At 43.5% G+C, this 24526-nt stretch overlaps 2 protein-coding genes across 7 annotated transcripts in view; one reads left to right on the top strand and one right to left on the bottom strand.

The window, feature by feature from the left end:
• The window catches only part of LOC104836270 (chromosome unknown open reading frame, human C12orf43), a 24846-nt gene extending 320 nt beyond the window's left edge, over positions 1–24526 (top strand). Inside the window, exons 2-9 of one of the 6 annotated variants that reach the window (XR_774826.1) lie at positions 281–326; positions 1180–1278; positions 1957–2030; positions 2357–2447; positions 2838–3587; positions 17151–17340; positions 23037–23166; positions 23901–24526. Coding sequence is in view for 3 of the 6 variants with exons in the window: in XM_010574777.1 (XP_010573079.1) it covers positions 281–326; positions 1180–1278; positions 1957–2030; positions 2357–2447; positions 2838–3186 (659 nt within the window). In the remaining 3 variants the exon portion in view is untranslated. Of the gene's footprint in view, positions 1–280; positions 327–1179; positions 1279–1956; positions 2031–2356; positions 2448–2837; positions 3857–13977; positions 14083–17150; positions 17341–23036; positions 23637–23900 lie in introns of those variants that run through there. The other 5 variants (XR_774829.1, XR_774824.1, XM_010574777.1 and 2 more) reach the window with 5 other exon arrangements.
• HNF1A (HNF1 homeobox A) lies at positions 5598–21654 on the bottom strand. Its single transcript, XM_010574797.1, has 10 exons — positions 21011–21654; positions 13787–13986; positions 12706–12892; positions 12165–12403; positions 11205–11362; positions 9233–9434; positions 7712–7903; positions 7314–7435; positions 6875–7016; positions 5598–6286 (listed from the first exon to the last, which is right to left on the bottom strand). Exons 1-10 carry the CDS (start codon positions 21343–21345, stop codon positions 6159–6161), a joined length of 1905 nt encoding a protein of 634 aa, XP_010573099.1. The 5' UTR covers positions 21346–21654; the 3' UTR covers positions 5598–6158.

Below are 24526 nucleotides of genomic sequence, written 5' to 3'. Positions count from 1 at the left end.
GGGGGAGCCGCGGGGGGGGGGGCTCGGCTCGGCCCTGCCGGCGGCCGGCTGTTGCGCGGCCTCCTGCCGGGGCCAGAGCCCCTTCCCGGGCAGGTTGTCTGCTACAGCCTGGCCGGTGGGAAGTTTCCCTTTCCCTTCGGAACTTTTCCCCCGAAGGTGGGCGTGGATTGTCTTTCAGGCATGATTCTTAATGCTGTAAAATCATAACATGCCAGAAAGTGGATTAAGGACGTCCTGATCACAGGTCTTTTAAACTTGCCTTTACTTCTTCCTTTGTCAGGTGGCTTTAAAAAGGATCGGTTACAGCCCGCTCAGCCTAGCCTAAGGTATTTTTGTTTCTAGTTTCGGACTGATGTTCCACTGAAGAAAAAATTAACATATGTTGTATTTGTGCTACTTACAGTTCATGCCTTGTGATAACTTCCTACTGGAAGGGCCTGTTCTGTTTTAGGCATTAGTCCAGCCATAATCTGAAATGATGCTTGAATCTGAAAAAGCTAATAGTTTTTTTAAGTACATTTCTTATTCCTCTAGCAATGGGGGAATAGAGAAGTTGAAAACTTATTGCTGCTGTCAGTTTACAGCATTAGTTCCAACTGTCAGAAATCTCCCAACTCTGCAAGCGTCTCAGGAATGAATCAGTACAGTTACATATAAAAAAATTTCTTTTTCTTCAAAAAAACATTGGAATTGCAAAGGCAAGCACTCGTCAGCTGGAAAGCAACACCTGAATTAGGAGCCTTGCAATGGAGGTGATGCTGTCCTATCTAAGTTTGCAGCATTTCTGTAGGCTCATTTTCAAAGGTTGTCAGCCAGGCTACTTAATAAAATCCTCTTTCCTGGGACAGGTTTTGCATGAATTGTGGCAACATACAGAGGAACTACATGCAAGGGAAGGGATGTTGTGACATAATTTATTTGCTTTTTTAGGCTATTTCAATGAGAAGAATAATCCAATTACTAATTATGATGGAGATGGCTAAATAATATTTAGCGCTGTCTTGGGAACTGAACTGTTATTACTGAGCTATTTTCCATCTTTCTTAACAGTCTTCCTTATCGAGTATGAATTGATTACTAGAGGGCAGGAGATTTTACAGTCCCTTATCTCCTGTTTAGGCAAGAGCACTGGATGTTATTGGACTGGAAAAAGATAATTATTATTCTTCTTTTAAACAGGCGTGAGGTGAACGGTCATGATGAGGATGGAAATGAGCTACAGACGACACCAGAGTTCAGAGCACATGTTGCAAAGAAACTGGGAGCAATGCTAGATGGGTATTGGCAAGCAATACTAAAATAGTTTGTTCTATAGGTCAAGTACACTGATGCTTTTGTGTGCTAAACCCAGGAAATTCAAGATCTGAGTGCAACCTGGATATGGAGAAGTTGTTTCTCTTCTTGTCTTCTTCATTCCTGTATTTAATGCAAACTTCCAATATCCTGTGAACTAACATGGCCCATGTGCTGTGCCCCTCTGGTAAAGACTCCCTGTGCAGCACTGCCTGTCTCCATTTTCCTCTGTGGTGAATGGAAGGAAAAAGTGGGGAGAAAAAAGTAGAATTTGGGTGCCTTAGCACCTTCATAATTTAAAGGCTTGCACGAGAATCTTTCATTTATTCTTACAACCTAAACCAATACCTGATTCAGGCTTGTGTTGGTAGTATGCCTCTGACTGGGTTGCCACTGTCTTTATTGTGTAAATATGGCCCTGGAGAACTAGAATTCCTGATGTTTAGAGCTGGCTTTAGAAACACTGCTTTTAAGTCATTCTGGTGGCATGCATTGCGAATGAGAGAAGGCATGGTCTGCTCTGAAAGCAGAGAAGTGAGACAGCTTCACTGAGAAAAAACGTAGCTATGTAACATCTCCCTATAGTCTTGTTTTCTAGAAATACCCAACTTTACCTCATTTTGCACAAACCTGTCTAAGATCTGACTGGGGTTTTCTGTTTAGTTTCATCACTGTCTTGAAGGACTCATCAGGACCTTCACAAACTTCTGTGCAACAGTCTGACTCTGCAGATGATGGTGAGTTCTAGTCACAGCCATTGTGGCTGTGTTGTGACATTGTTAGTTAAATGATGACAAGTGGGGTGGATGCTGTCCATTGCCAGTTGTACACCCAACTGAGTAATAAGCATTTGCAACAGAAGAATTTCTGTTGGCATCCGTGAAGGCTGTTCCCTTTGAAGCTGTGATCTCTGTGCCCCAAGTCCTCCCAGATAGTCCCAAATAATTGCTGTCGAGCACTATAGCAATACAATAACAGCAGTGAGGCTTCCCAGGGAGATTGCTGTTGATTGCTTTCACCTCTGTTTTATATGGTGGTTAAAATTCCCCTTTACATATTTTAGGTTTTCGCCTCTTCTCTTCCTCTGTCCCCGGAGACTGTGGGAAATTGGAGCCTTGCCCTGCAGTAAGGAGGAGACAGCCATCTAGCTCCAGGTGAGGTGGTGTCAGCTGCTTTGCTCCTGAAGTGCTATTGCATCCCACATTTCAGAGGCAGCTGGGACTCTCGCAAGGGAATAGGAAGCTGAAGAGCTTGAGAAGTGTGTATTTGTGACTCCTGTATTTGACTAGAGCAGATTTTTTGTTTGTTTCTTTTTAGTGCGGGGGAACTATAAATGTTTGTGGGAGATGTTCTTTCCCTTCCTAGTGTGTGTAAAGAACACTTCGGCCTTCAAAATAGTTAAATGCTAACTGTAGGTATTGGTGTCTCAAAGCCACTGGGTGTATATCAGTTGTTATCATCTTGGATTACTCTGCTGTCTGTGCTTTGGGTGAATTCAAGGCCAAAGCGTAACAGAGCTTCCTTTCCTTTTGTTACCCTTCCAGTGACGTGGACAGTGACCAAGAGTGGCAAAGGTACCAGGAGGCTGCAGTGTCAGCCACAGACATTCTGAAGCAAAGTGCTTTTCCTGCACCGTCCCAGGATCCCAGCCAGGATCAGAGTCAGGGTTATGTAGAGCACAGCCAGAAAAAAAAGAAGAAAAAGAAAATTAGGGGAGAGAACAATATTAAAGAGAAAATAATAGACCCAGCAGAGTGTGACCAGATCTGCAAAGATTTGCCACGGTTGGTGTCTGCAAATGGACAGCATGAGAGACAGGACAGCAGTCATACAGAGAACTCACTGTTGCCAGGAGTTGTGAAGAAGAAAAAGAAGAAGAAAAAAAGAGAATGAAGATTTTGCTCTGCAAACGGCAGGTGACTATGATGGATGAAGCATGCTAAAAAAAACCCCAAACAAAACCAAAACTAACAAGAGTTGCTGCAGATGAGGGAAAATTAATTGGCAAAGGTTCCGTTCTAAAAGCTCAGTGGCCTGAGAGTCTAATTAAGTGACTTCCTATGTTGTTGGCGTCTCTTGGGGAAGGGAACATTGTTCTCCTAGCAGAGCGGTTATCTATGCTGCTGCTTATGCAGACCTAGCGTAAAAGGATTAAATACTGTGCACGGACTTGCGTCACAGAGGGATATAATCATAGCTGCATCGCTCCTGGTCTGTTTCTTCACATCACGAAACCAAATCTTGTGTCCTGGAGAAAGTATATGATGAATTGAATTTGGTTTACATGGCAACAGGTGATCAACTCCTTTTTCTCTTTGCCTCCTCCTAGATCCCTACTAAGAATAGCTTCAGCCTGTGGGAGACTCATTTATCAAAAGCATACTGTCAGATATCAGGGCCCCCTTATTTTTTTCCTGTGATCACTGTAACAATCTGTTGTTGAAACCTGCCATGTTACTAATCCCTCTGTAATCTGCACCTTTCCAGGGCCCCTGCACACAGAGTGTGGAGAGCTTATTTCAGGGTTGTTATAAATAGGTAGTTCTGTTCAAGTTGTGTCTGTTGAAATTTCTTCCCATGTATAGTTTTTTCATTCCATTTGTTGTTATTAAATTCTGCTACACTATTAGACTTACTTAATTTGGCAGGTTTTGTACAACAGTGCCTTTCTTGCTGTATTCAGACAGCTCCCCCAGCAGAGATAAAGATGGCTCTTTAGTTGCTTGGTGATCAACGCTATGAAATTGCTACAGGAAGGACTTAAGCCTAATGTAAAAGTCACTGTGTTTCAGTCCTTATTTTGGTTGCTTATGACTTTTGTCTCCCTGAAATACAGTGGTATTGGTAGCTTTCAGTATGGCTCTTAGTCTATTTATACTTCAATTCCAGTATTTCAGGAAATGACCTGTTATTGGATAAATACTCTTCTTCAGTTTTTAAGATTGTTGGGTTTCAGTAGCTCTAACTTATTGGCCCTATTCAGACCAGAAAGCCAGATTAGAGAAACTGAAATCGTGAACTGTTGCTCTTTGAGCGTAGGAAAACCGGAGATGTTTTCTTTCCTACTGTAAGATCCTTGCTGGTTTTTAATCAAGAAAACACAGTTGGCATCCAAAAATGGAAAAGCTAAGTAGAAAATTGGCTTGTAATCTAACTCAATATGCCAGCAGAAGTTACTTGTCTTATGGGCAGTTAAAACTTGAGTATACTGAAGCTAGCACCTGGGGTTTCAAATGCATAGTGGTCTAAACATTACCTTTTGACTCGTTTTATGATTATTTTTTTTTATGCTAACTGGAAGTTATGTGTATTTGCAACTGATGAACATAGGAGATTAGGAAATAATTATAGGATGGAATTCCTCAGAGAATCTATTTACTGAAATTAGTCTCTTATGGTTGATGGTATCTAGAGGAAGCTCTTATCAATAAAAACTGTAATGGACATCTGCAATTTTGAAATTTCCAGATGTGATAACTGAAAGAGTTTACTGTTTGGCTTTTTTTTTTTTTTTTTTTTTTTAAATTCTCCCTTGTATCTTAACCTTTTAAGAGTCTTGAGCACATTCTAGTCTCAAGGATTTTCATCCATTTCACAGTTGAAAGAATAGCTCTGTTTTGGTCACAAAGACAAAAACATGTTAATTTGGGCTTTTTTTAATGTCTGGCTAGTCACATCTTAGTGATGTGAACATTGAGAGTAAATAGAGAAGAGAGGAATAATTAGAAGAGGAACTATATAAGTAGATCCTTAGGGCTAAAAACCTTCACTTAGTGCAAGTAAGACTCTTAGACCCCAGGGTAATTATTTGCATATCAAGAACTACAGAATCTAGCCTACAGGGAAGCTAAGAATGAACTGTGTTCTGTACAATGAATCCAAGCTGACATCTTTATAGAGAACAACTGAAAGAACCGCTGCTCTTTGTGGAGCATGGGAACCCCCTAGGTGTTCAGGGACCACGGGGGAATGTCATCCCCTGGCTCATTCAGCAAGACGCACGAGATGAGAATCCACGTGGTTAATGCAGAGAACTGGAATCTCCTTGCTGCTGTTAAACTTTAATTTCTGCATTTAAAACAAAGCAGAGCTATATCAAAAATAACCAAGCCATTTCCACTAGGATAGCATGATTTTAGAGCAGGTCATTTTTAACTGAGAATGTTTGGTATTTTTGTAGTTAATTAAGGATTTGTAGCTTGTAGCCAGTGATCCCATACTGACAGGCTTGGGCCAAGCCATTCCTGAATCTGTTTCTTGGTGATTTTTTCATTAAAGTCAGAAACCAGGTTCTCTCATGCTTGCCTCCAAGATACTATTATTTCTCATATTTCCCATTGGTGCTTCCTTACAGCAAAGGAGGTGAGTGTTTTAAAGATGGTGTCCCTTCTTTGGCAGCTCAGCTTTGCTCTTTCCTGCATGGCTTAATCCAGTGTTGGCAGGTTTGTACAGGCCCAGCTCGATGAAGGCTGAGCAGAATGAAAGTCCCATCCACGCCCTGGCATTTTTGCCATATTGCATTCAGTTCCCTATCTTGATGGGATTCCTTCTTGGGCAGCCACAAAAGGATGTCTGGTCGTTCTAGGCTGGCTTGTGGGGTTTGGGTTTACTTGTTTTTGGGGGGGGCAGTGAATTTTAGCAGTGCTAGCATCCTCTTTCCGTGGCTTCTGTCTTGAGCGTGAGACAGCTTCTCTCATGGAGGCAGCTGAGTAAGGGATTTGTATGAGGCAGTAGGGGCTGGAGGTCAGCTGAGCGCAGCAGCCTTTCCTTCCCGTGGAAGGCAGTGGTGACAGTGATGGCAAACACGGCTGGAGTTGCACCTGACGGGTTGGTCGTGGCAGTCACCCTTGAGTTAGTTGTCTTTATTACTGAGTGGAGGATGCCATCTGCGTGGAGATGAAGGTCTCGATGACGTTGTGAGTGGATGGCAGCAGCTGACTGTGGCTGTTGGCGGAGTCGGAGCTTTGGTACAGCACCAGGCTGCTGGAGGACACTGTCAAAGGCACAGGCAGAAGTTAACTACACATTCTCACTGCAGTCCCCATATGTGTGTGCACACTCACGTTTCCAGCATGACTGAACTCTCCTGGCATAGGGGCATAACTCCTTTTTCTATTTTGTGTGCCAGTATATACCTAGCTTAAGTCCACAGCTAGTCTGAAAACGTGGAGGGGGACAACCTCTAGAGAGTTCAGTTCTGAGGATTCTAGTTGATTGTTAATGTTCTAGTTCTTCTCTTAGAATTGGGAAGATCCAACTGGAGTCTTTTCATGAGGGAGTCTTGGGTTTTTCAGCCCTGAAAACTGTCCACAGAACTGAATACTCATGGACACTGATTTTGTCAATATTTTTATTTTCCTCTCTAGATTCTGAAGAAGGGTCCCATTTCCACAGTCTGGCCTTATGTAGACTGTGCTCTGAATCTTTTCCTTGTACCAGCTTTTCAAACCTCACAGGACACTGGTAGAGCCCTCTGAGAGAATCATGAGCCCCAGTTACCATTTTCTAACTGGATTTTACAGTGTTGGCAAGAGAAACTAGGCAATACATGGTTTAAGATAATAGTGGCTGCTGCTCTTACCAGCAGGGCTTGAGGTGAGGCGAGGGCCTGGCTGAAGGTGCTGGATGGTTGTGTCTTGGTTCTGTAAATGTATCGTTGGTGCCTGTGACACTGGCGTATGCATTCCAGACTCTGTGTGAGTCTCGGAGTCAGAGGTGAATGCCTAGAGAAAAGAAAGTTAATGGTGCCTGGTTTCTACATCCCTTCTAACAGGCATGAGAGGAGAGTGAGCAGGTGCTGTTTCCAAGGAGATTAAATACTCCTTGATGATGCAGTGAAGAGCTTGCTCTAATGTTGCCAGTATTGCAGCTGGTACCAGCAAGGCGAGGAGGTAAGAAAGATCATCCTGCTACAATGGCATAGACCACACACCCAAAAACTCTTTGACAAGCAAGGAGCTACCTGCAGACCTGTGCAGTTCTAAGGTGGGGGAACAAAGGCATGTGCTAAAGGCTGTTACCTGTTTAGTTGGTGTCAGGTTAGTCAGGGCGCTGAGATTGGCTGTATCTGTTATCACCATGGTTTGTGGTAAGAGGCCTGTATGTGTGTATTGGGCCACTTCAGACTTGGGGCCGTAGAGAGCTGTGCATGAAAGAAAACAAGATCACGTGGATGCTGGAGCTTTGCATGAGACTAATTTAGTTGAATTGTTCTCATGCATATGGATCTGTTGTCTGTCTCCAAAACAGTGGGAGTGGAGGGACAGGGAGATAAATGCAATAGAAAAATAATTTCATAATTAGAGCAACAATAATAGAAGAGGAAAGTAGAGTGCTGCAAGCCCAAGGACCCAGCAAATGCTCCAGAACAGTCTTTTTGTTTGTTTGTTTGCTTGAGCAAATGAGTTCATGTTCTTACCGTGAGGGTTCTGTATCTGGGCCATGGTAGCCATGAAGGGGCTCTGGTTGATGTGACTCTGGACTTGCTGCATGAGGGGCTGCTGGTAGGATGGGTGCAGTTGCTGGGAGAACTGGACGGGCTGCAGGGTAGTGAGGCTGCTCCCCATGCTGTTTATTACAGGTACGCTCTGGGGCTGAGTTGAGGCCAGGCCTGAAAAACAAGGACTGATGACAGTAGTGTCGCACACTATGGGAGAAGTGTGGCTGCTCTGCAATAGGGGCATCTGAAATAGTCATCATGGCAGGCCTGTTGTCGCAGGGTGATTTTTGGATCCTGTTTTTCAGGTGTTCTGTTTGTTATCTGTGATTAAGAGTAGATTTTGTGCCAGTGAAAGCAAAGTGGGAGCATGCAAAATGTACCATGCAGACAGGTACCATAAAACCACCTCTGATTTCCAGTGTTTGTTCCTGTGTACATCTTTGTGTACTGGTATAGATCACTTTCCAGTTTAGTGATAACCTGATACAGAGTTCCACTGGAGAGGCCTTGCTCAGAAGTAAACTCAGAGTGTCATCTCAGTGTCCAGTTCTTTTTTTTTTTTTTTTTTATAAAGCTGTTGGCCACACAGAGAACTATGCTGTAGCTGTCCAGCCACATGGAATGGAGTTTCAGCTCATTTTGCTTGAGCTGCCAGATTGTGGAATTTGGACCACTGAAAAAGAGGTAGAAGGTTTCCCACGTTACTGCCCACTTCCCACAACTGTCCAGACCCTATTCCTGTAAATCAGCAAGTCTCTCCAGCACTGAGAGACTTCCACTGTGTGGTAATTTCCGTTTTTTGTTTTTTTTTTTTCCTCCACAGAATTAGAATCCATATCATAATCTTGGGTATAAATGAGCAAATGGAAATTAGTTCACAGCTGTCACCATGGAACAAAATAAGGCTTCTTTCTTCCTGGGGAGAAAGTGTAAGAAAAGAGTATACATTTTATTTTCCTTTATCTAATAAGATGCACTTTGGCAGTAGATTAGTCCTGGAATGAAAAGAAATCTCATGCAAGTCCAGAAAAGCTGTCAAAGTGAAAAATATAAAAAAAATAGTAATTACTGCTGTGGATTCCAAAGGCATATGCTGCTTTTTGCAGGAAGTAGAACAGGATGTTGTGTCTTTCAAGCACTATGAACGTGCTTCAATTTTCATAGTTCTAAGGAAGTATTACATTTATATTTGGGGAGATGCAGAGCGGCAAAACAAAACATTGGCATAGGAATAGATTGCAAAAGTTCCTTGCTCTTAAGACTTGTGGTTTTGCATGTAACTTAGTTCTAACGTGAATAAGGAACATCTGTCCCTTAATTCCATTGGTACTCACAAGTAGTGCTGCTGAAGATCCTTAGTGTTTGTGACAATTCCCCCAGATGTGTATTACTGCCAACTTAGTGCTTTTGTCTCTGAAAATGAGGCAGGTAATTCTAACAAGTACAGGTAGCTCTTCATCTGAATCCTAATAAGCAGGGTAATTACAGAACACTACTCACCTATCACCAGGGTGGAGGCACCTGTATTGGTGAATGCTGGTGCTAGGGATGAGGTCTCACCAGCTCCAATTGCCATAACGCCCGGCAGTGATGCCATGATAAGGTTCTGAGTTTGCTGGCTCAATGCATGTGGATTTTGCTCTAGGCTGTGCAAGGCAGTCAGGGTGCTGACAGGAGGGAGAGTTCCTCCAGAAGCTGAGACCTGCGTGAAAGGAGGACTGTGAAAATGCCATCTGGAGCAGTTTGAGTATGGAGAGTCCCAAAGCTGTGATAAAATGTCCTTCTCCCTCTTCCTGCCTGCTCTGACCCCTTGCTAACTAGAAAGACTTCACATTTGCTTGTCTGCAGTTCCCCTGTGCTCATCAATTAACTAGCAAAGGTCAGCTGTTGAAATACTAAGAGTAAATCCTTGCTGTTTTAGTTCTTTCACAATTAAGAAATCATAAGGGTTTTACAAACAAGAATGAGATTAGTCCCACTGCATTCTCTGTAGGGAAAGTTTATCTTCTGTCTTACAACTGAGGGTAGAAGATGATGCTCAGAGAAATTAAGAGGCTCGGGTAGTTTACATAGTAATTTTAGCCGCAAAGTTCAGCACAGAATCCAGTCTTTTCTTGTTCATCTTTTCCTCCGAGAAATGCCTGTAATTTCCCTTTTTCCCAGCAAGTGTCTTTTAGTAGTCAGTGAGTTTTTCAATTGAGATTTTAAAGGAGCTGCTGAAAAGTTTCCTTAGACTTTTTTCTCATACAGTATGTTCTTCAGGCTGTATTACCTGGCAGTTCCCTGCTGTTAGAGAGGAAAAGTACCTGTTAGATAGAACAGCACTGTTTGTGCTTGTGTGTCTTGCTGATTCGGTCTGTCCTTGAGTCATTGAGAAATTTAATAACTTGACTGTTTTCTCAGCCTCTAAAATGAACCACATAACCTGTGTCTATGCTCTAATGGGGTTTTGAGTTTGCAGGGCCCTTTAGAGACCTGTAGGTGAAGTACTGTGGAACAGCAGAAAAGCATTCTAATAATTTGCCTGACAGAGAAAGTTCAATGCTTTATACTTTTTTTTTTCTCCCCTCAGACAAAAAGCTGTAAGGAATCTTTAGTAAGAGTAAGCAGCAAGAAGTTAAACAGTGGGACAAATCACTTTGATATCAATTTTATAAGACAGCTGTAGAAGATTTTCAGCACCTCATGAGAGACTTTTTTTTCTTCAGGAAGAGACCAGAAAGCCAGCAAAGTGAGTGACTGACGAGATTTAAATCATACTCATTTATAGCCAACTTAACATTGCATCAGGCCGGTATGCACTAATGCAACCTTCTGCCAACTGTTTCCCTGTAAGCAAGGGAACGTGTGCAAACTGAAAATTATCAGTCATGTAGTTCTAATGCTTCATTGCTAATTATGTGGGGAAAGGTGTAGTCAAATGTCAAAAGGAAATTTGCTTTGAGAAGGCAGATTGCTACAATCTAGATATCCAGTACATGTCTCCATGGTATGTGCTGCATGCAAGCTGTTGGGCTTAATTTTTACAGGTAAGATAGATATAAGTATGGGTCTCTGTTCTGTTAATCCCATTGGTGGCTGATCAACTATCTTGAGACGTGTAGAGTTCAAATGAGAGTTGGAGATGAGATGAGAATCTCACTGGGGAAAGGAGGAGAGAACAGGGTTTCCTAGGAGGAAGGAAATCATGTCATATCTTTTCAGAACAGGCTGTTTTGATTGATTGTAAGGAAATGGCTATACTTCTTGCTTTCATGCTCTAATACACGTCCCCACCAGCAGTCTAGAGACCACATGTATCTCAGGACTGCTCATGTTACATGGTCAGTGCAAAGTGGCTATGTAATATCTCTATAAGAAGGTGGTTTTAAGAGTAATCTAGGAAAAACTACTTCTGAATAGTCCACATTGTAACCACAGACAGAGGACCTGACGTCCTTCAGTCACCAGAACTTAAGTATACATCACTTACCAGCTTAGTGTCTGTACTCAGTAGGTTCTGGCTGGGCTCCAGTCCAGGGGGAGAAACCTGATGCAGGATGGTTTGGGTGGTCACCATGGAGCTGTTCCCATGGTGGTTGCTGCTGGAGGACTCTGCCTCGCTGGCTGGCTGCTGGTTGTACCTCACTCCTGCATCACAACAGGAGGGAAACTGGCTGTCAAAAATGAGAAACTGAGAAACTTTGGCAAGCACTAAATTCAGTTTCCTTCGCAGGCGCTTGCCTTTAGATGACTGAAGCAGAGACAAGGTGGGTAGTAGGGGAACCAGGAGAACAGGCATTCTCACCACCCTGCCCTGGCTTTCCTCTGTAACTTGGCGCAACTGCTTCCTCAAATACTGGCTTTAATGTATGGCTGCGTGTGCTGCAGGGAGCAAGCAGGGTTCACTAGAAACCACCCTTCTGGATGTGGGTGTAGAGATGAGAGAGTCTCAGTGAGATCATCTCTTCCCAGAATGAGAGCAATTACCAGCTCTGGCCTATGAAGCTGAAAAAGCTCTGCTGTGAATGACCGTTCCTGATGCCTGAAAAGTCAGTCACAGAGTCTGATGGTGCTGATATGTATTGGAATGAGTAGGAGGCATACACGTGAGTGAAAGGATACAGAACTGACTTGTGATGGCAGCCAGTGGATGACTCTTTGAAAGGGGATTACTGCCTGCCAGCCATGAGGGAGTGCAGGATGTCAAAGAATAAGCGAGGAGATTTGGCTGAAAGTTTTGTTACTGAACTTTGTCACCCTTGCTATTCTAGCCACCGTCCTCACTCAGACATGGTCTCTTTGTCACTGATGCTCTTCCCTTGTAGCAAGTCTTCTTTTTCTATCTGTAGATTTGCCTCCTAAAGGGGTGGACTTGGGAGATAGTTTTGGTGACTGAGTTTGCGTAGGTTCACCCATGCCTCTTTCAGATCGCCCTCTGGTTGCTCCTTACCGTGAACTTTGCTGGGTGAGAGAGCAGATGGTGGCTGGAGGGAAGAAGAGTTGTGAGGAGTTAGAGGGGGAGCAGAGGTGGGTTGCGGTCCGCTGAAGGTGTCCATGGCCAGCTTGTGCCGGAAAGCCTCCTCCTTCCTGCGATTGGCAAACCAGTTGTAAACTCTGACCTCTGTCACCAGGTTTGAGCCCAGTCCCTGGGCCTGAGATGGGGAGACACCTCTCTGAATACACTCTGCTCTGTTGGGGGAGAGCACAAGAAGAGCTTTGCTGAGCCAGGCTTAGTCAGAGACACAGAGTAAGTGTGCAGCCTCAAAGCAGCTGTCGTCTGGCACACTGTGTGGAAGGATCCTGCCAGGTATAGCAAGACACAAGGCATTACTGATCCTTTGTGGACAGTTGTGGCATTTCATTCAAATGTGGCTGGTGTCAGTGGTGACATCCACTGCTGCACTGTTAGCCTGCCTCTCATAGGTGCTAGCAAACCCCAAGAACACAGAGTGGCCCTGCTGTGCCCCTCTTCCTCAGACACCCATCTTTACCTGTTGCACTCTTCCACCAGTGCCTCTCTCTCTTCTTTGCTGGGGTTTTTCTGTCTCTCATAGGCTTGGAACAAGATCTGTTGTGAGGCAGGACCCCATTTAAAGCGGTTTCTTCTTCCCTTCTTGGTGGGCAGGTCATCTCCCATGGGCTCCTCTGTCAGGATACCCTGGCCAGCGTGTGTGAATTCTGCAGGCACAAAGAGGCAAGGGAATTTGCTTTCTGGAAGCATTTCCAATAGTTCTGTCTATTTGGGTGCCTAGCAGGCCCAATGCAGCTTACCCTTGGAGAATATCTCATACAAGACAGAGGGCTGAATCTAAATGGGGTGGAAATAAAGTTCTATAACCTGCTAAAACTGATAAGATGTTCCTAGCAGGACCATATTTACCTGTCCTTTCTCTTGCATGCATTGCACCTCTGCTCCAACCTTGGAGTAGTGAAAGCAAATGCAGCTGAGTTTAGAGTAGGCGTGATTGGAGTCCTGCTTTCCAAAACCATCTAAAGGCCAAATGTCTCATTTTACTTGCAACCCACCAATACAAAATTAAGAAAGACAGATTCCAGATGGCATCATGAATGTAGAAGTGATTCTGCAGGGATGAGTTCCCAGTGGGTGCCTGTAATGAAGGGCCTTAGAAGGCATAAAGTGATAGCCCACAGTGGTTTTTCACAGTGAGTAGAGCAGCATGCTGCTTTTTGCAGCTAGACGAACTGTTGCTTTAGCTGAAATTGCAAAAGCATAGTTCTTGGGCAGAAATTCTGTCTCTGTCATCTGTCTGCTATACTGCTTTAGTCTGATGATGGGTGTAGAACTGTAATTGCAAATGTAGAGTATTTGCTTCTCTTCAGCCAAACGGAGGGTGGGGTGGGTGGCTGCAGGCTGCTTCATGAGGGAGTGTTTTTCCATGTACTGTTTGGTTCACCTCACCACTGAATACTGACCTAGACTTCTCTATGCTTCCTGCTAAAAGTGGCTTCTCCTTCCATTTTTCTTTGATAAAAATAGGGAGTAAGGATTAGCAAGGGAGAGCAGAGACCTTTATGAAATTGGGACAGGAGAACAGTTGTTGCCATACTTACGCTGGGCCACCTCTCGCTGCTTGCGGACATACCAGGTGTAGAGGGCTGCCCTTTTTTGGGTCTTCATGGGAGTGCCCTTGTTGAGATGTTGCGAGAGGTGAGATTGGTTCAGACCAGTAGTGTCCACCACCTCACGCTGAGGGATGTTGTGCTGCTGGAGGTAGGATTTCACCATCTTTGCTACTCGCCAGGGATCCTCTCTGGAAGGAGCAGAAAACACTTCTCAGGAGAGAGAGATCCAACACCTGCACTCAGCAGACCTGGATTACAAGGCAGTGCACTAGTACCTCCTGAGGTGCACCTTGCATGCAAGTCATCACCATTGTGTTTGGTGAGCCTGGAGTGGTAACTGGGTCCATAAGGGAAGGCTGTTCCTCGGCGTGGTACCTTGTTCATTTTTGACCCTGAATGCAGGGTAAAAACTGCATGGTATTAGAAATGAAGTGCAAAAGAGGTAGCACTAGCTTCCTTTAAACTGTTCTCTGTAGGCACTTTCATCTGCCCTTAGAAGGGGACTCTTTGGTTATCAAAGGAATTTCCCAATACGTAGCCAGAGTCTTTGCTGTCTGTGCTCATTTGTATGCAAGGTTTTGGGCTGTTCTGTCTAGGCAGTTGTCATCTGTAAATGATGGAAAGTGCTGACCAGTGGCGTGAGCAAAGAATGGCCCTTTCTGCTGGAAAGTAATGTGAATATAAAGCATTTTTGCTGCTAGTGAGAAATGGTATGAGGAGGGAAGTGATGTTGCATTTCAGTATTCAGTTGGGTGTTACATGACTACAGATCTCTTTTTTTTTTTTTTCAGCATTGGCCTCTCTCTTCCCTTTCCCTACATAACTTTTCTTCTCTAACCCCCTTTCTTTAAGGCATAGGTGCTTTGAGTAGGTGTACTTAATTCTCCAAGACAGATTCATTGTGCTATTAGGCTGAACCTCACTCATGCCCTGATTCTGGTCCAGGTTGGGTTGCCTTGCAGTGATTCAGGAAATGAAAACAGGCTTTAATTATACTGTGACATAACTGCTGTATATGCATATGTGTACACCAAGCCATCCAGGATTATGTTCTTGCACATCTGCTACATGTTAGTCAAACACTGATTCATGTCTAGATACACTCAAAGCTTCTAAGCCCCATAAAGAACAATAGGCAAATGACTAATTCCTCCTATTGCAACCCTCCTTTGGAATAACAGCTGAGGGAATAGACCAATTTGAGACCTACTCACAAAACTTGAGAAGCTAATCTGATTTGGGATTTCATAATGAATGCAAATCTCTGGCTTTTAGGATCTCCGATTAGAATATCCATGAAGGTTCCTGAGGAAAATAGAGAAAACATGACTGTGACTTTGTTGTGGGTATTGATTTTACCAGAGCTGAAAATCACAGTAAAAATAAAGATGTGAAACCAGGCAGTCTAGATCCAAACAGTGCAGGAGCCTCTCTATAGAAAAGCCTCTGATTTACTTTTAACAAAGAGCATCCTTCTGTGCTTTCTATATGAAACATCTGGTGGAAATGGTTTGCATGCTGTAGAAAGGCACTGGTGTCACATCCAACACCAGCATCAAAGGAGCAACAGGGGGAAAAAAGTACCTAGGATTGTGCAGAAACCGTCACAAGAACATACAGGTCTGAGCAACAGGCAACAACTGTACTGTTCATTGCTTTGTTGACTCTGGAGGTTGCAAAGTGATAAAGAGGACAAAGTCCACACCTGTTCTCTCAGTACAAACACCCTTATCTCTGTTCCCCTGCAGCCTCTCTCCCAGTGGCTAGGTAGTCAAGGAGCAAGCTCTGCTGCAGTTAAAGTGTGACACAGTGTCAGTTACAGCTTTCTGAAGAACCTGCTTTCTTAAAATAGGAACATTTGTTTCTCTTTTATGATGGGATGCTTGCTATAGAGGCTTCTATTTTCTAGCTTCTTCCCTTAACCATCTTTGTCTTTCAAAAGCCTCAAACTGGGCTGAATTTACAAAAGCTTTTCTTTCCTCAGTGTGTTGTTTTTCTTTTTTCTTCTCCTGCTGTCCAAACCAAGGACCAATCTCCTCCCTTTGTATTTGTGATAGTCTATCCAGCACCTGTACCCTGAATTCATTACACAAGTTCCTATACAAAGGAGAAAAGGATCAGACTTGGAACCTCTGGTCTCTTAGATTTGAGTTCTGGGTCAGATGGGAAGAGGAAGGACTACATTATCACTGATGGAAACCTCTGTTACTTGTTGATTTCCTTCCTGTGCCCTAATCATGAATCACTTTTGTCTCCCCTGTTGAGATTGTCACTTTGTAGTAGGAATAAAGCAGGAGGTATCAATGAGTCTGTTCTCACAGTGGTTAAAGCCCTGTGGTTTTTCTGTCTTCTTTTGAGACAAAGCAGGGAGCTTAGTGAGGCAAAACAGTGCAGGGGAATCTTAGTACAGTATGATTTCATAGGACAGTTGTATGAAATCCTACCTACTCTGTACATTGTCAAAGCACAGGCTGTAATATCAATGCAGCAATTCCTTTCGGCTCAAGGCTACATCACAGAACAAGTGATGGCAGTTGGTCAGCTGAACCCTTCCATGAACCATTGCCCAAACACATAGTTCCACCTGCAGAGCCTTCACCATTGACTAAGACATCGTAAGTTGAAACCTTCACTCTTTCACTGGCAGTAAGAATGTCATTGACTGTTAGAGGGCTGGATTTCACCCTAAACCTAGTTCTTCTGGTTGTAGTTGCACTAAAATCTCAATTGCTTCAGTGAGTCAGAATTGCAGAAATGGGTCTGCCTTAGTCAAGCTCTCCTTCTCTATTTCCAAGCCTGTTTCCTGCTTTTTAGCTTCCCTTCCTCCCCAGATGCAAGCTGTCTCCCCATTCCTCTCTTGTCCTCCAGGGTCTAATCTCTGTCTCCAAATTCTTCTCACACAGTTAGTTCTACTTCCTTCTTCTCAAGTCTTGCTCTCCTGCTGTCAGTTGCTTCTTGCCATCTGAGCATAGCCCCTTTCTGTGGCTCATCTCAACCACAGGGGCCTGGGTCCCCTCTCCATGCAAGCTTCCCATTTTCTTAGTTCTGAGGTCACTTTTTAAGGGCGTTTTCACCTCCCTTTTGTTACCTGAACAATAAGTAACCCAGGTAGTTAGTTATAAACTCAAAGGGACAAGAGGCTGGTTGATAATTTATAGCAACATCTCAAATTTAAATGGAAAGTAAATATCAAGTTGTTAGCATTAAAGAAAACCCATACCAGAGAGCTGGAGATGTAACATTCGGGGACCTTCTCCCTCCTTCACTCTTCCTGACTTTTCTCTTTCTTTTGTTCCCTTCTTTCCCCTCCTCTTCCTCATTCTGTCTGTCTCTCCTTCTTTCTTGTTCTCAGGCAAGAGGAGCCTTCATTTCCTTCAGGTGGGTTCTGAATTGCTGCTTTGGACCAGACCTTGCTTAAACAGAGGTTCAGAGCTGTGAAGTACTCAGGACCATCTTCTGGCCCTTTCTTCTGGAGCTGCTAGACAACCCTCACTGATGTCAGTTGCACAGCCTGGAGCCGGGCTAGGCAGAGAGCAGGGAAGGTAAGACCATCCCGGCAGGGTTCCTTTCTATTGAACTTGGCCTGGTTTGCCTCATCTTGGCTTATATGTGGAAATGAAAGGGGTGTGGCAGCTTCATCTCCAGATTCCCCAGCTACAGCCATGCTAAGACACTGCTTACATGGGGAACAGACCGAACCTTTATCATTACATATCTTTATTTTCTTTTTTCCTCATGGAAAATACGCTTTTATCCCTGCCTCCAGGGGAAATCTGTTGCTTATCTCAATTTCTCTCTTTCTAATGGAATTTCACCCCTTGCCCTACAGGTGAATTGTTGCTGTACCTCACTCCATTTGCTGTATCTGCAGTAGTATGATCTGTCCCTTCCCCCAAGGTAGCCTCTCTTCTTCTTTCTACTCTGGGGAGTATCTGGGAATTACTCCACACAGCTCTGTCTCCCAACTGACTTATTTATTCTTTATCGTAGATGCAATTTGTTTTCTGTGTGGAGTGATATGGAAAGTATGTTTTTATTCAAACTGTAAATCTATGGAAGATCAGTGAGATGAGTTAAAGGACAAAATGAAATTATGTTAATTCCTTACTAGAGAAACCTTTGTCTGAACTGTCTTTAGCATTTTTTTCTGTAGGGACAAAATCTAATCAATACTCACAGGTGCACCCAGTCATGTGGGTGTATCTTCTCTACATCCTGTTTTACTCAGCTTTGACTAGTGCTTTCCAAACTGTGAGGACATACTTGGTCTCTTGGTGCTACGATTTTTTTCCTTTCCAGCTCCTGGAAAGCCTAGCAACAGACACTTTCCTGATTCTACTTATAAGCAATGGCTGCAGTTACCACAAAGAGTTTCTTGTATCAGTAATAGCTGCCCACAGGTAAATCTCTCTGTTAGAATGTGGTCTACAACATGAGACTAGGAGTTGTTAATAATGCCCAAAGAGGCTTCTGCCTAAAGGCAGAAGTGCCTCCATCTGGTTTCTGGATTTGAAATCTTTGTGTAGATGCTGAAATAGCTTTGCAAGCATCGAAGTTTTACTCGGAATCCCTGGGCATGGAGATTCTGGCCTGCCTGCCTGCCTTTTATCTATTGTTGGAAGTAATTTCTATTATAGACTGTTCTGCCCCATCTTACAATACTTACAATACTATTTTAAGGACATTACCTTTAGGCCTCTATTAGTGGAAAGGTTTGTTCTTAAGAACAAAAGAAATTTATTAGTAGGTAACAAATGCTTACATATTATCAAACCCTGATACTGGTTCAGGTGCTTTGAATACATTCTCAGACATACAGTTGCTTTTTTTAATTTTTGACCAGAAATTTGAAACATCTCAATACAGACTTCCTACTATTTTCATTTTACTGTGACTAATTTTGATCTATTCTATTCCTCCATAAGTATACTTGTAATTTTTTGCTGAAACTGAGGCTTCTGGTCCCCTCATACTGTCCTCAACAGCAGAAGTGAATTGCTCTATCCTGTGATACAGGGGACTGATGAAAGAAAACTCTGATGTTTCAGAATAAAGCTTTGCAATTAAGACCCAGTATGAGGCTTAGGAAATCCTTGTTCTTGCCCAGACCTCTTTGCGCTATCTTAGGGTTTTAGGTAGGTCATAGAATCTGTCTGTACCTCAGTTCCCGTTTGTAAAATGGGAATGCTACTCAACTGACTGTCTAGAGAGATATGTGAGACTGTTCATTGGAAAGCATTAATATCACAGGTTTGCAAGAGAGGTCTAAGACTGTTGTGCTGAGGCTGGTAGTAAGCACAGGAAAGACTGGCAGCAAGCTCCTAGAAAGGCAGGGAGGATCAGAAACCAGAATTCATTGTGAAGTGAGGATGGCAGGAAGGAATTCCCTCCATCTCTGTGTCTGTTCTTAGATCACAGCGGATGGCACTTCAGCCCTGCTTCACCCATTCATTACAGAAAATGGGGCAAAGCCAGCTGCTCTTCAACTTTCATGGCTTCTTTTGTGGAGAGATACCTGATAAACCATCAGAAGTTAATGATCAAAAAGCTTATCAGGGTCTTTTCATCTATAAATTTATAAGACAAAAGAGAAATAATAAAGCCATTGGATAATTAGTAACTAGCCAGGGCCCGCCCGGTGCCACTGGGCTCAAACTACCCCAAGACCTGTACGCAGACTCAGGAAGATGAGAAGGAGACAAGGATGAGGGGAAGAAAAAGAGTGGAAGGGAGAGAGAGAATTAGCCAAGAAGACAACAAAATGGGAGGAATAGCAGCAGAGACAAAAGTATGGAGAGAAGGGAAATACGTAAAAAGATTGGGAAAGAGGTAAAGGGAACAGAGGAGACTAAAAGATGTGACAGAGCTGGAAGTGGGGAAGAGATGAGACACAGTACTGGGCCAGAAAAAAGACTGAATTATCGGGAATGTTTTCCCCACCCAGGTAAGAGCTGATCCAGTGAATTTTCCTCTGTTGGGTATTGCAGAGTCATCAACTCCCAATCTGCCAGGGAGCTTCCTTCTCCTAAGTATTTACAGTGAATGCTAACTTTTGTAATGCTGTTTTTCTAACTCTGTCCTTTTGTGGTGGGATTTGATGTTTGCTTCTTGTTGTTACGTTTTATGTTAATTTCCTTTGCACATGAAAGGGAGCGATCAGAAAGCCTGAGAAATTCTCTAGATGGATTTTAGTTTTAGTGAAGATTTTCAGTGCAGGATGTTGCTGCATCTTTTTGTCTTCTATCAGCTTGTCATTTCAAAATACCCCCAAAACAGATGGGCAAGATTCTGCTTCTGTTGTGATAGAGAGGTTGGATGGACCTGATCCTTGCTTGGACAAACCTCTTAAGTTGCCCACGGCAATTGTATCCCAGCAAGAATCCCAAATGGGAATCCTGGTGAATGTTTCTCTGAGTCTGTAACGAGGCTTATTGGTTTGGGGAACTCTTCCTGTCTTTTGGTTTCAGGAATGCTTGTATGCAAGGGCAAATTTTTGTGGCAGTAAAACCTGTAATTGTTGCTGCATATGTACTTCGTATTTGTGACAGACAGTGGATGGTAGGCTGGAGTGTTCTGCCCAGGTTTTAACCTCTGCATGTATTTGGTGTGTGCTCTTTCTACAAGAAAAATCCCCACTGAAGTCAGGAGAACTTTGCACTCACAAGAATGACAAGAACAAGTTCTCTGGGTTTGTCTTTGACCAATAATCTATACCAAAACCCAGTAAAATTAACAATATTAATCACCTTAAATATAGCAGGGAAACATTACAACTTCAGTTTACCGTACATCCTCAGGCAAATGCAGCACCAGTTAAGAGTGACCAGATTTTTTGGTGGTGTTTCCCCCCCCCCCCCGATGGCTGAAACTGTGAATCCTATTAAAAAATTAAATCCAACATTCAGTCAGAGAGATGCAAGTTATACAGGCCTCGGACTGTTCTGAAACCTGGCAATATAAGCACTTCAAATATGTTATCAGGCTCCATGGTTCCCTTCATGCATTTTATGTGAGATGAAAGGAAAGTTTGAGCATTTATAAAGAATTTGGGGAGTGTTTTGGGGCTGCTAGTCCTGGTATGGCTGAAGCCTGTCTCTGTGCAGCTGGATCAACTGTGAATACCAGGGACACTGAGCGGAATGGGAAAGGAAAGGAGATTTAGAGGGAAGAGTGCAAGAAAGCAGCAAAGAGGAGCAGCAAATCTGTCCTTACTGTAATAGTCTGTCCACCACAGTCTTCTGGTGAGCAGCCTCCTCAGGGCTCAAGTTTTCCAGCTCCTTCATTATTGGAGGGGTAAATTCTTCCCCATCATCGGAGGTTTCATCTTCTGATAACCTGGACTCCCCCATTCCGTTGGGGAGGTTGGGGATGTCGGGACAGGGTTCCCCTTTCTCTGTCTGGAGGGCATTGATAGCGCGCTGACTTTCACTCTGGAGCACGTAGGGTTCCACTTCGCTCAGCGCCTTGATCAGGGTCTCCTTGGTTAGCCCCGACTCCAGCAGCGCTCCCAGCAGCTCCACTTGAAGATGACTCAGCTTTGAGACCATGGTCTTCAGGCTGGTGTCTCTTGGATTTGAATTTCAGGTTATCCTGCTTCCAGCTTCCCTACACCATGTTCCTGAGGTAACACGCCCGACTGTCAGGAGAGTGGGCACAGCACAGTCTCCCGCCTTTACGCCCCCCCAAAAAAAACAAAATACAAAATTGAGCCACTTCAGACCCCCCACGACTGTCCTGAGCCAGTGCTGATAAAGGGACCCTTGGCTATCTGTTTACATTGGAGCAATGTAAATTCTCCAAGGTTCATACCTATCTGTGTGCTTAGCAAGTTACTGAACTTTGGACTTCAGCACCGCAGCAGCAGTTCACAAAGTGCAGAGGGAGAGAAAGCAGGGGGAGGGGGAAAGGGAGGGAAGCAGAAGGGAGAAGGAGAGTAAAATGAAGGAATAGGAGGTCTGCAGCATGGAAAAGAAAAGGAAGCTATGGAAAGAAAACTAGGAAAATGAGGATGAAGTGTGACTTATTTCTGGCCCCGTTAGTTTTATAGAAGGAAGGAGGTGGAGTACCCAAAAGGAAGAGGTGTGTTTGGCTGTGCATGGTTCAGGAGAAGGTGCTGCTGTTGGAAGATCGCAGAGCCCACTCAGAGCTCTGGCAGTGGTGAAGTTCAGCCAGTCTCAGCCCCTGCCAAAGGCTTTGGGCTGAGAGAAAGCTGGCCTGGCAGCTTCGCTAGCCTTTGTGCAGCAGAGAAATGTGGCCACTGAGTTTATTTAAATGTTCCCAAGACTCACAGGAGGTTCTGGAGCTCCAGCTGACTTCTGTGGCAGAGCAGCAAGTGTTAAATGACTTTTTCACTTCTGGCCTTGGCTTGCTGGGTATCCTGACATGCAAATACTAGTACCTCCATTATAACTTGCTACGTTTATTGCTTAATTGATGAGCAAGAGTAGTGTACCCACATAATTCAGGGGACTATAGGGCTTGCCCCACTGAGCTTGTGATTCAAGCATATGAAAAGGAATAGCCCTAGGTGTTGGTTCATGCTGAAAGTCCCTGCCCTATCATCAATTGCCCTGCTTCTCCTGAGGAGTGCTCTGGGTAGGCTTGTGGCTCCCATTTATCATCTATCTCCATCCCTTCTTGATACCAGCCCTGTGCTAAGGTTCTGCTCCCACCTGTTGGGTGACTTCTTAAAACATGCTTGCTAGCCTGGTTGGAGTCGCTTAGCGCAGTTCTCAGGGAGTCCTTATGACTAAATTGTCTTTTCTGGTCTGAAAATATATTAATGAATCTATCTACTTTGAGTGGCTAAATTAGGGAATAACTTGATGTGCACATGTGGACTTGATGCAGGAGTGTTTCATGCAAATGATTCCTTGTGTGATCAACCGAAGAAGGATTTAAAACTATTCTCAGTGGAGGTTTTCTAGGGGCAGCTACCTGTCTCTCTTTATACACTCCCATCAAGCCTAAGCTAAGAGGAGCCTAGTAGGACTGTCCCCAAACTGGGTAATGTCCCAGGACAATGCTGCAGAGTGACCTTGGCCCCTGTTTTCCCTTTGTGGGCACCATTAGCCATGCTCTCCAGGCTCCTGCGACAACATGCTAAGTCAGCAGCTGAAGGACAGAGCTCCTCTGCAGGTTGGACCCCCTCCTCCCTCCAGGCACAGCAAGCTGCAGTCGGGCTGCTGGGCTGACCATCTCAACCAGGACTGCTGTTAACTGTTAGCTTTTATTTCAGATGGCGTCTGCACCCCAAGTACCAGCTCCCCTCCCTGCAGTGAGTTAAAAAAGCTCAGATGGATACAGAAGACTTTCTTTGTGTGGCTAAAAAGAAGTAACAATTTGGAGTCCATGTAAAAACATTAAATGTAAGAAATTTTCATGTGAACATTAATGTAAAAAGACATCTCTAGTTTATAAAGAATTTTTTTTGTCATACTCCTAATAAAGAGTATTGAAAGAATGGTCAGCTTTATTGGCATTGTCCTATCAATGTTTTGATACAATTTCCATGCATTTTATTTTTTTATTACAGTTTTCCTTATCCGCCCCCCAGTAGACACACCAAAATTACTGGCTGATAACAGTAATTGTCAATTACAATATCCAACTGTGACTTATAGTTCTGCATGATATGTCCTTATAATTCAATGACTTTGCAAACAGAGACAACAGATTGTGGGGTTCCTGCAATATGTGACAGGAGATTCTGTCATACCACGTTACTTATTTCTGTCTTTCTTTGGCATGGTGATTTCTTTTACCTAAACCAAGATGGAAAATATTACCATTGTTCTTTGTTTAAAAGATTGTCCAATCTCTGTTCTGTAAGTCTGTATACATGGGGAGATAGACCGTTAAGTTTAGACAAAGAAGAGCAATGTTTGTCAATGAAAACTGCAAAAAGAAGAAAACATAGCAACAAATTATCTATCTAAATTGCATGGTTTCAAGGATCCCTTATGTACCCAGAAGTCCTGTTGCTGTTGCTTCTGTTTGCCTTGAAGACCTTCAGCTGCAGAGGCATTTAAAACAGCCTGTCTTGAAACCAGTGAACTTTGAAGTCTATAAAAACCAAACTGAACATCTGTTTGTATGTTAGGACCTCACTGAATGCTACAACTGGATGCCATGTGAAGAATCCTTAGCTGAATATGGAAACCTTTCAAATACTGAGGAGGAGGTAAGTATTCTCTATCACTTTATCCTGAAGGGCTTTTTCCCTTGGTTTATTAAATTGTCCATTTTAAACCGTAGGAGCCTGGACAATTAACAAAACAACAAGTAAACTTACACACTTTTATCTTTACATCACTGTAACCTGCTGGACTGTGCTAGTGAATGGTTCAGCACTCCATTAAGTATTACAGGTTCTTCAGTGCAGGAAAACTGGTGAGCTTTTCAGTGTTTCTTAAATGTTATAAATTGCTAGTGGTCAGACTGAAGGAGATTCCTGTTGTGAATTAGCCAGTGCCTCGATACTCAGTGGTGAGGTAATAAGAACAGCAGAGCTCAAGGGTGGAAGCTGCAAAGCTTTAACCAGCTAGATTATAGACCTAGTAGTAGAGCAAGAGCTAAATTGTGGAGTGCCATAATCCAGACAACATTCTCCTGTAACTGAATTGTACTCAGGGATTTTGCCTTGAGGGTGAATATTTGAAAGAAAAGGTCTTGATTTTGCTATATCCATTTTCATCTATTACCAGTGCTTAGTATATGTTGATTTTC

This window comes from Haliaeetus leucocephalus, unplaced genomic scaffold (genome assembly GCF_000737465.1).
Source record: "Haliaeetus leucocephalus isolate CR32 unplaced genomic scaffold, Haliaeetus_leucocephalus-4.0 Scaffold13, whole genome shotgun sequence".
NCBI lineage: Eukaryota > Metazoa > Chordata > Aves > Accipitriformes > Accipitridae > Haliaeetus > Haliaeetus leucocephalus.
The sequence above is the reverse complement of the archived record's forward strand: the minus strand, read 5'-3'. Positions and strand labels throughout refer to the sequence as shown.